At 47.6% G+C, this 11,726-nt stretch overlaps 1 protein-coding gene across 1 annotated transcript in view; it reads right to left on the bottom strand.

Moving 5' to 3' along the window:
* Nucleotides 1-870: 870 nt before the first annotated feature.
* Nucleotides 871-11,726, bottom strand: part of RAI2 (retinoic acid induced 2) — a 61,157-nt gene continuing 50,301 nt past the window's right edge. The window contains 2 exon segments of the mRNA XM_033200839.1: nt 871-2,175; nt 2,177-2,853. Of these exon segments, the coding sequence (XP_033056730.1) occupies nt 1,239-2,175; nt 2,177-2,829 (1,590 nt within the window). The 5' untranslated portion in view covers nt 2,830-2,853 and the 3' untranslated portion in view covers nt 871-1,238.

Raw genomic sequence — 11,726 nt, 5'->3', positions numbered from 1 at the left:
CACGCATCGTTTCTGTCCATCAAGAAATGGCTTAACCAAGGCTTCTTAGCCTCAGCACAACTGACATCTCAGGTCAGATCATTCTCTATTGGGGGCTAGGGGCTGTCCTGTGTGTTATAGAATGTCTAGCAACATCCCTGACCTCTACCCACTAGATGCCAGTAGTAATCTCTCCCCTCAGCTGCGACAACCAAAAGTGTTTCCAGGCTTTGCCAGATATCCCCCGGGGGTTAAAATCACCCCATTTGATAATCACCGGGCTGAACTAAAAAAGAATGACTTTGTCTTCTTTCCCTGGCTCCACCCTCAAAGATCTCTATCCAAGGCTAGGAAAATGTATGAGCCATCTCTTGATCCACTGGCCTGCACCACTACTTCTGACTTGGAAGATTTTCCATCATTGAGAACAATGCTCTTACTGCCCTTGAAAAGAAGGGCATTTCCAACTAAACTTTTGGTCGATGGGAAGGAAGCACGTTACTTTTTTGTTGTGAGACATTTGTCTGTCTTAGACTGTGGAAGGTCCAGGCACAGAATTCTATACACCCAAGAACTATATGAACTGAAAGGAGTCTCGGGCACTTGAAACTCACCTCCCTGTCCCTTTTCTTTGCCACTTATTTATCTATTTATTTATTTTACAAATGAAATAAAAAAAAACTCAAGGCCAAAGTGGGAAATGACTTGCTCCAGGTCATCCATATTCCTAACCCTCCTTTTACTGGGGCATGGGGAAATATTTTCCAATATGCCTGAAAAGCTTAGGTCTCTAATCACGGATAACTTACAGCTTTTTACAAGCAAGAGTTTTGGCCAAATTACGCCAGTTAAGGAATGTAAATTTTATAAATGATGGAATACTGCAACCAATTAGTGCAAACAAACATTTATTGTGAAATATTCATCCTACCCTTTATTAGGTATTACATCATCAAAGCACTTTGTGGCAATGAAAATAGCTTTTTTTTACCCCTCTAATTCACCCAATATTCCATTAAAGCTGCAAAAAATGTGCAATCCGCTTGAAAAATAGGTTGCTCTTATTTACTCATTTGTGAAAAGTCAAAAATTAAAAAGAAAATGATACTAGCATACAGGGCCTCTAGAGCCAATTCACCTTTCCATTTCCCAACTACTCCCCAAAAAATTAACAAAGATAATTTGTTTTAAATGCCTTTTTATAAAACCAATGCACCTTTCCCCATATTATAATCATACAAATTTTAAAAAGCCGTTATTTACTTTCTTGGAAAAAAGGTGGCCAGACGTTGTTTTTTGATTGGGAGCATGTGTATTTCCTGGGAGTTCACTTTCTTTAACTTTATGCTCCGGTTTTTGATGGGTTTCCTAAGGGGCTCTGCATTTCCCATGGACTCTTCCCCTTGGCTGTTGATGTCATAGCCCTGAAGCACGGAGTCTTCTCTTTTGAAGGAGAAGTTTTTGGTGGACACCCCCGAGAGGCCTTTGATCTTGCCACAGAATATGGTAGGCACAGCATCTTCGACTGAGACAATGACCTTGGCTGCCTGGGACTCGCCCACCATCTCAATGTTATTTTCAGTCTTGACCTCGCTGCTGGCATGGTTGGGCTGGCTGAGCATCTCGGTGGCGGCATCACTGCTGCTGATGTGACTATCCATCATGGCTGGGGCCTCATGGGATGTGGTAGGGGCAAAAGAAATTTCCATGCCACTGGGAAGTTTCTCCATCACTGTGTGACCTGAGCTGTCCACTGATGCACCACTGTCATACAGTGTCTCAGGGGGAGGCTCGGATTTCCGGTGGGCTGCCACTGACAGGTCTAGGGCTGCATCCTCCTGGAAGATTGGGGGACTGACTTCGCCAGCCTTGAGCCAGGGCACTGACTTCATGGAGAGATCCAGGGCCTCGTTCTCACTTCCCATCTTAATGACCGTGTGGCGGCTGAGCTGGAAGTACTCCTTAGGCTGGAGGATGTCAAAGGGCTTCAGTTCATCTTTTTCCAGAGGGGTCTGGGTGCCTTTAAAGGGGTGCAGGCCGAAGGAAGATGGTGGCTTGGGGAAACTGGAGCTGAACTTGGATTCAGAACTCTGAGGCACTGGGATGGGGATGGGAATAGGGACTGGCACAGGCAAGGGGACGATCACAGGATATGGCACCAAGAGGGTGGCTGGTGGGACCAGGGGGGACAAGGGGAGCTAAAGGCTGGGGGGGCACAGGGGCATAGCCAGGAGGAGGCTGACAAGGTGGGGGCCCGAGAGTGCCCTGAGAGGGAAACAAATTCTGGAGCACAGCTTCAAATGGCAAAGCGGGCTCCTGCGGTTGGCTGGGGATCCTCAGGTCCAGGAGCTGGGGCGGGGCCTCGGGGTCCTCCGCTCCCTGGAAGAGGTTGTTGTGGATGGTATTGGAGGAGCATGGGGCCTCCTGCGGCAGGACCAGAGGGGAGTTGAGGTGCTGAAAGACGTGCTGCTCCAGCACCACGGGCAGTTGCACAGGGCCCTGGGTGGTCATGACGTAGGTGGCATTGCCATTGGGGTTGAGCTCTGGTGCGGAGCTTCCCTCCACCTGCATGTGAATGGGCATCACCACTGGGCTCTCCCCGAGGCACAGGGGCTGCAACACAGTGGCTGCCACCTTCAGAGCCATACCACTCTGAGACTCGGCAGGAGGGTTCAGAATGGATGGGGCTGGCACGGTCACCAGGGCCTTCTTTACCAGGTCAGTGGAGTTGATGTTCCAGGCCTCAGTGGTGATCAGCTGAGCCATGCCATTCTCCAGTCTGTTATTAGCCAAGGCAGGAGGGGAGTCAGTCATGTCCATGGAGAGGTTCTGGGACTGCAGGTTGTCCATCACTCAGCTCTGATGCCACTTGGCCTGCAACACAGAACATACAATATGAATCTTCCTGAAAAGACTGTTTATAATTGCCTTAAGAGCTCTCTCACATCTTTAGAAAGTTTTCACATTTTAGTTAACCCATCTCTCTATGTATATGTTCAGGTTATAGATATCTCCTAATATATGCAAACACACCCACATGATCATCTGTGCTTGGAGAACCCCAATTTAACAGCTGATTAAGCTATAAATGCAGACGATGTAATCAGTAAATAGCCAAGTGAGATTAAACTGGGCATTTTTTAAGCCTAATTCTCAGCTTATATGTTTAGCCTTCAACAAAAACAAACTTTCAGTCCACATTGCTATGTCACACAGTTAAGATATGCAGAAATTTGACTTGTTCAAATTCAAATAAGCAGTGAAGACTTACTTTCCTTTACGGAAAAAATAACGCCTTGTCACATTTGAATATGCTATGACTACGGAAAATGGCATTTTAAATACTCTGTAGCATCATTCTTCCAAAAGAGGTTTGATAAGGAGAGCAGTCCATTTACACAAGGGTCATTACAGTTGTCTCTCTGTCTCCCTCTGACCAACGACATTCCCATTTCTCCCAATAACAGCAAAATCCATTCCCCAGGGCAAGGTGAAGATGGGATGATGACTCGCATAAATGGTCATTGGGTCCACTGTCATTTCCCCAATCAGTTCATCTATCTGATCTGTGGCCTCTCCTAATATCTAGCTGCCAAGAGGAAGAGGGCATTGATGAACCTAGGGCTGGGGAGATGGAACACTTGTTGGAAACGAAAATCCTCAAAGGTCAGGCACACTTTCTCAATGTCCTTGGCACCTCCCACAGACCTCCGGCCACCTCTTGAGAGGCCAAAGGCACCTAGCGCATGTGCTTCCTGGAGGAAGCAGGGCTGCAGATGTGATAGGACTCTCCATGGAAACCTGTCCATATTTTGCCTTGTTACCATGGAGAAGGCAGGCACCATGTCTAACTTAGGGATCTGAGCAGCCTTGGAGTCTGGTTGGGCTCAATAATAATTCAATAATCCTCAGTTTCACTGGGCAGGCCTTGGGCAACTGAGATTTTTGACCTCACCTATCCCAAATGCCTAGACTTTAGTCCTGTGGTCAGCTCATCCTCCTCTCTCCACCCCAAAATTACCAACACAACCTCCAAAACAAGAAAGAGAGGCAGCCCAGCACACCGTGGGGTTAGAAATAAACAAACGAGGCCGGGTGTGGTGGCTCATGCCTGTAATCCCAACACTTTGGGAGGCTGAGGTGGGCAGATCATTTGAGGTCAGGAGTTCGAGACCAGCCTGGCCAACATGATGAAACCCCATCTCTACTAAAAACACAAAAATTAGCTGGGCGTGATGTCACACACCCATAGCCCCAGCTACTCTACTCGGGAGGCTGAGGCAGGAGAATGGCTTGAACTCAGAAGGCGGAGGTTGCAGTGAGCCAAGATCACGTCACTGCACTCCAGCCTGGGTGACAGAGCAAGACTCCATTTCAAAGAAAGAAAGAAAGAAAGAAACAAATGATGTCTCACTACAGTAAGGCAGCTTTAACAAATGAACAACTCTGTGGTATTTCCAGGCAATCAGAATGTGTCAAATGCACAGAACAAGGAGTTTCTCTGAGGCAGGAGGAGAGGCGGGGAGGGAAAAGATGCTGTGCAAACAACTTTGTGGAGAATGACTGGTGGGCCACACTTTTGGCAGGATCCAGAGCATGTCTACCTCTGGAAGCCATGAGGTGACCCAGCATGCTGGCCAGTAACCCCCTTGGGACAGAGTTGGGAGGCAGCCTGGCCCCATGGAGGCTGAGGGGGCTTGCCCTAGCTGAAGGATCTGGTTCTTTATGAGTGAATCCTGATTCAGCTCAGAAGATGCCATGCCTCTAAGATGCTTTTTTAAATTATTTATTTATTTATTTATTTATTTATTTATGTGAGAAGAACTCCTGCTCTGCAGCCCAGGCTGGAGCGCAGTGGTGCCATCTTGGCTCACTGCAACCTCCGCCTCCTGGATTCAAGTGGTTCTTCTGCCTTAGTCTCCCGAGTAGCTGGGACTACAGGCGCACACCACCATGCCCGGCTAATTTTTGTGTTTTTAGTAGAGATGGGGTTTCACCATGTTGTCTGGGGTCATCTTGAACTCCTGGCCGCAAGTGATCCTCCTGCTTCAGCCTCCCAAGTGCTGGGATTACAGGTGTGAGCCACTGCACCTGGCCTCTAATACACCATTCAGTCATACATGCATGTATGAATTCATTCATTCACTCATCCTGAGTGAAACAGACAAGGTTCTTGCTTTCATGGACATTATAGTCTAGTGGAGCCAACATGTGTTTGATCAGAGATTTGCTAGCATGCAAAGGCATCAATGTTATACCAGGAGAGGCATCCAAATCAGCAGGACAAATATTTGTTCACCACTTGTATGCTGCCCCAAGAAGGCCCTGAGAACCTAAGGCCAGATCCTTGTCCCTCACAGTGGCCAGAACCCTTGGGGAATGGTAAGGAAAGGCTGAAGGGAAGCTGCAGTGGGACTGGTGAGGACAATGGCAGCTACAGAAGTCAATACATGTTCTGTGCCACATTTGGTCTTTCTGTGGGATTAGGATTATCCAGCTGTGAGACATCTTTCTCATAACAGCTGCATCTGTCCACCCTTGCATAAATGGCAGTTTCTCTGCCTCCCTGTCTGCTTCTCTCAATCCCCTCCCAAAGGAAAGAAGGCAAACTTCTGGATGCCTCCTCCACCTGCTCCTTGCACACACCTTCAGCTTAGGTATCAGCTCTCATCATTTCCTGTGAAACCTCAATCCCTTCCCTGCCTGGCCTTGGTCTAGGCCTGCTAACATTCCAGAACAGTCCTGCTCAGAAAAGTGAAAAGAGTGTTTTGTCAGGGCAGGCGACCTCCCTCAGGCCCCTGTTCCTCCCACAGATAGCAAGAGCTACAACTCATTGAGTATCTGCCATTTGCCAGGCCCTCTGTTGAGAACAACCCAGCCAGAGGGGTCTTATAATTATGCCAATTTTGTTGGTGGAAAAACTGATTCTGCAGGGAGATTAAATAACTAGCCTAAAGGTACATAAAGGCTGGGCTTCCCAGGCTTCCCTTCGACCGTGAGAGCTGTGAAGGCCACGCCCCTCCATGCATTTTGTTTCCTGGCAAAAGCAGTCCCCACAGCCTCTCCTTCAACACCGAGTGCATGTGCCTGCAGATGCATGCAGGAAACAGTACGTGAGCATCACATTTCTTCAAAGTGGAGGCCAGGTCCTTCCTAGTAAAGTCATTGGACTATTGTTCTTTTTTATCCCACAAGGGGCCTCATCTGTCCCTCTGGTCACTGGAGTTCCTCCTGTCCTTGGGGACTGCAGCCCAAAGTGGCTATGGTTCTGTTACTGGAAGACTTGAGGGGCCTCCATCCTCTCAGCCTACTTCTGGTTACCCATCTATCCCCAGCCTGCCTTCCAGAGACAGGTGTCACATGGGTTGGAGGGCATCTCAGCACCAATGAGCTATAGACAGGCCCTTGCATCCCCTGCTGTGACTCAAGTCTCTGGGAACAAGGCTGAGGCCCAGTGAGATGAAGGACAGAGGACAGGCTAAGGTGTGGGTGGAGGGAGCAGTATGCAGGGTCTCAGGGCAGGAAAACCCCTGGCCCAAACCTCACTTCCACCTCCTTCAATACGATAGCTCCAGATCTGCCTGACTCCTCAGCCAAAGCAGGCCTGAGAGTAGCCCTGGGCTTTTCCCTAGAGAGCTGCTGGCCCTGAGACAGACTTGCCTGCCTCCGCCTAGTCCCTGCCAAGTATGGTGCTGGCCCTGGGACACCCAGGCAAAGGAACATGAACTTGGCCTTCATCATGCACCCTCTCATCTCCCAGAAAGTCTCGTTCTGTCTTTCTCTCTACATCTCCTCCTCTTGCTGTTCAACCTGCCAGCAAGCACCCTCCTCTGACTCTGAGTCAGCAGCTGAGGTGGTCTGGGTGCATCTAGTGGGAGCATAGTGGGTGTTGCTGCTGCAGGGGCTAGTACTGGAAGCCTCAGCGATGCCCTAAGAATACAAAACCAGCTCATGAATCGAGGGTTCAAAGGGTGAATCTGTGTCCCTGAGGACAAGCCAAGTAGTCAGATAATGACGGGAGAGAAGGTAGAGGCCCATCTCCCCACTCAGCCAAGCTGCTGATTAGCCTGGGCCTAAGGTGGGTGGGGGACCGCTTCAAATCAAGGAACATCACAGGAGCCAGCTGATGCTCAAGCCCAGGAGGCATGAATTTCTTCAGAGGCGACAAGGAACATTTTGTTTGGGTTTTGCAAAACATTTTCACATAGGTTTAAATGAGGGCACCCATCCATTCCGCCTGCCCCTATTATCCCTGGGGGTGTGGGAGTGGAGGTCACTAAACCGCGGCAGTGTGGCTGGGTAGGAAGTGAGCAACCTGGATTTGCAAGTTGCTGGAGACCTCACTGTCTTGGTCTGCAGCCAGTTGCTAGGGCCTCAACCCCGTGTAGCCCATGTGCCTCCTGTATGGAGACAGTGGGGAAAAGACTCAGGGCCCAGGACAGATGAAGAGGTGGGGAGGGACTGGGAGAGTAGCTCTGCTTGCAGACTTTTGGGGACATATAATCTGTTCTCACACTCCTATGAAGACATACTTGAGACTGGGTAATTTATTATATTAAGAAAAGAGGTTTAATGGGCTCATGGTTCTGTGGGCATACAGGCTTCTGCTTCTGGGGATCAGAAAACTAACGATCATGGCAGAAGGTGAAGGGGAAGGAGGCACATCTTCATGTGGCTGGCAAGAGGTGGCGGGGGGGGAGGTGCCATACACTTTTAAACAAGCAGATTTCATGAAAACTCTATTGTAAGAACAGCAAGAGGGAAGTCCTATGGTCCAATCACCTCCACTAGGCCCCTACCGCCAACACTGGAGATTACAATTTGACATGATATTTGGATAGGGATACAGAGCCAAACCATATCATGGGGTCACAGAACTGTTCTCTGAACCCCTCATCTAATTATTGCAAAGATCTAATTATTCCAGAGGCCGGTCTCCCTAGGGTCTGACCATTAGCCTGGAGCTCTCTCCCACCTCAGCCTTCACCCAGCCAACTCCTGCTCATCTGTCCGACTTAAGGGGTTCAGCTCTAAAGTTGCTTCTTCTGAGATCAACCCCCACCCTCATTGGGCTCCCAAAGGACCCCAACTTGACTTTATCTAGTCCTGACTCTGCCCAGCCCATACTGGGATTTCTTATTTACTTGTTTCTCCAGGAGAAGGGGATAGTCTCCCACCTCATATCTGGCACTAGTAGGTGCTTAGGAAATATATTCTGAATGAATTGGTGCACAAATGAACACATAAGCCTTCCTGAGCCTGGTTTCTCATCCTCATCCTCTTGTCACAGGCACACCATTTATACACTCATGGTGTGTCAAGGTGGGCAGGGACATTAAAGCTGACATCTCCTCAAGACTCTTGCTGACCCGTTTTACTGATGAGTAAGCTGCAACTCAAAAAGGCTGACTGAAACTTACACAAGGCCACTTCTTACAGAGGTCACCAGGATCTGTTTTGGGAAGAGCAGAGGGTCAGACCCGCAGGTGACATGGTGGGAGAACATGGCAGCCACCCACCTTCACCAGCCATGGGAGACTCCGATAGGTCAGTGTTAAATGCCCACAACCACAAATAGGTGGATTTTAGGACTTGGAGAATAGCCTAAATTATCTGAGAGGTCAAGTATTTTGCTTTTTAAATTAAGCCATCTATCAAGGTAAGTTTCTTCCCCTACAACAATCACATCTTAAAATATATGCTGAAAATCCTCTCAAGATATGTTTTCCAACTGTAAAATATCAACAGCTTTGGTTTCTATGGAGCATGGAGGCAGCTCCAATTATTTCTAGTCAAAGTACCCAAGCTTGTCCAACTCACCGCCTAAGGGTCACATGTGGCCCAGACAGCTCTGAATGCGGCCCAACACACATTTGTAAACTTTCTTAAGGCATTATTAAATACGAAATTTTTTTTGTATTTTTTTTTTTTTTTTTTTTTTTTTTTTAGCTCATCAGCTATCATTAGTGTATTTTAGGTGTGGTCCAAGACAATTCTTCTTCCAATGTGGCCCAGGGAAGCCAAAAGATTGAATACCCTGGATGCCTTGTTGCTCAAAGTGGGGTCCTTGGAGCAGCAGCAGCACCCAGGATCTTGTTAGAAATACAAATCTCAGGCCACAGCCCGGACCCACTGAATCAGAATCTGCCTTCAAACAGAGCCCCAGGAGATGTGTATGCACATTGAAGTCTGAGAAGCGCTGGTCTACCACTGGTTCTCAGATTTTGCTATTCATTGGAGTAATCTGGAGCTTAAAAAAAAAAACAAAACCACGCCTAGGTCCTACCCCTAAGACTGAGATTTAATTATTCTAGGATGCAGCAGGTGATTCTAATGTACAATGAGGCTGTGGACCCTTAATCCAAAGGCCAGAACACACAACTGCTGGTCTGCTGACCTTCTCAATGGCCCATCTTCCTTCTTACTTCCCAGAAAAGACTGAGGCTATCAACACACCAAACTCCCGCCTCTTCCCCCCAGCTGCCGCAGTGTCTCCCTATGTGCCCCCACCCCCAGGAAGACGTCAGATGGCTCTTCCTCTTGCAAGGCTGACTTCCCAGAGACCTCTGCTAAGAATCTTGCCCCTTCCATCAGTGCCCTATTCTGAGTCTATTTTGTGCTTTCCATCCAGTACTTAAATCAAATCTTCAATGACTCACCTAATTCTACATAAAAATCACCAGCTACTCTCTATGAGCCAAGTAAGAAAAGCATAACTTTCATCATTTAATTCTATACGTACATGGTTTTACCATTCGGGACTTGAGATGCACTAAATATCTAAGAAGTAATTCCAACTGGGTAACAACTGGTCTTTCTCTCCCATAGGGTATAATAATTGTCAATTACTTGCCCCAGTGATTAAATTTTCTAAGGTTTAAACATCAGCACAGGGCCTTTTAACCAAAGCTGTGAACATAATTACCACATGAATGTAGTCTCAAATTGGTTAAAATATGAAGAATACACAAAATAGTCACCTGCCTTATGGTCGATTGCCTTTTACATCCAGAGGTCTACACAGCCCTCTGAAGGGAATATGAATGCCCAGATTAGCTTTAGAGACGAGTTCCCTGAAACACTAATTCATTTATGAAAACAGTAGTGACCACAAACATTGCAACTGGGACTAAACTTCATGAGGACGGACAGTGGCTATGGGGAAGATCTGTTAGGGAGGACAGAGTACAAATATTATCTCTGATCTGATATTTGTGAAAAATAGGAGAAGTGGAGCCAAGCATCAGAAACTGGCCATAAACAGCAGGAGAGCCCAAGGTCTTCCCAGGGAGAGGAGGTAAGGTCATGCCCTGAGGTATCATAAAACTTATTTATGTTTGTTTTATCATCTCTCTTTTTTTTAATTCCTGTTTTTTATTTTATAGTGTATGTAATAAATATAGGAAGGCATGTAAATCTAATTATATGTGTGCATGCATGTGTGTGTGTTAAGGGGAGTGTTCACTTTTTTTTTTTTTTCTAATAGGAGTGTGAGAATGAAAATGCAACTCAGCAGGAGAAATGAAGCTCTCAGGGCCCAGGGAGACTTCCAGGGTGCCCTGCCTGAACAATTCCTCAGTGTCACTGGCCCAGCCCACCCTTCTGGGATTTTGTGTTTTTTGGGGGAGAGTCTCACTCTGTTGCCCAGGCTGGAGTACAGTGGTGCAATCATTACTTACTGCACCCTCAACCTCCCAGGCTCAAGCACCCTCCTGCCTCAGCCTCCTGAGTAGCTGGGACTACAGGTATGTGCCACAATGCCCACTTCATTTTTACTTTTATTTTTGTTGAGACTGGAATCTCACTATAGTACTCAGGCTAGTCTTGAACTCTTGGCCTCAAGTAATCCTCCCACCTCGACTTCTCAAAGTGCTGGGATTACAGGCATGAGCCACCATGCCCCGCCCCACCCGCTTGTTTTCAAGAGCAGGAACCTGAGGCTCAGAGGTGAAGTGACTTGCTCAAGTTCACACAGCATAGAGTACACTGACTCCCAGACCCATGCTCCTTCCTTAAAGGCACATTACCCCACCTGTTGCCTCTGTTTCACATTTCAAAAGATGTTGAGGAGCACTTGAGTCTAACACACAAGCTATAGAGTTAGCACAGTCAGTCACCCAGGATTAGAACATCTTTATTGGAACCAGCATCTAATGCCAAAGTATGTGGGATGGTTTGATTCAACCAACAAAATGTCAAAAAGTTTGATAGGTGAGGAGCTTGCTAAAAAAAAAAAAAGAAGAACCCCCTCCCCATGTCTTGACTCAGTGATATCTAATAGATAAGTCACTGAAACAAAGAGATTCAGGACACACATGAACTTTTCATGACTGTTGGAATGTTGTTTTATACATCTGGGACTCAGTTTCCTCTTTTGTAACATGGGGGACTGCCCTACTCTCACTCAGGCTCCTTGGAGCCAGTGGTGCCTGCTGGGGAGGTGTCAAACCTAGCCTCCCGGGAGCTGTGGAGGAGGAATTGCTGTGGGCCCCAAAGGACGGGCAAGTGGGAGGACCAAGGAGGAATTGGAGGGAGGACACCACCAGCTCCCAGACCTGGTTTTCCAGCCTCTATTACCTTCAGCCTGCCCACAAAGGATCTATGATGGGTTGGGGGCCCACACGGGCTGACTGCAGGGCTGGAGTATGGAACTAGATTTGTATCCATTAATTTTTATTCATTCTTTCAAAAATGATGTGGGCACCTACTATGTGCCAGGCATGTATCCTATTCCTCCAACCTGATAC

This window comes from Trachypithecus francoisi, unplaced genomic scaffold (assembly GCF_009764315.1).
Source record: "Trachypithecus francoisi isolate TF-2019V2 unplaced genomic scaffold, Tfra_2.0 Lachesis_group6, whole genome shotgun sequence".
In the NCBI taxonomy this organism is placed as follows: domain Eukaryota; kingdom Metazoa; phylum Chordata; class Mammalia; order Primates; family Cercopithecidae; genus Trachypithecus; species Trachypithecus francoisi.
The sequence above is the reverse complement of the archived record's forward strand: the minus strand, read 5'-3'. Positions and strand labels throughout refer to the sequence as shown.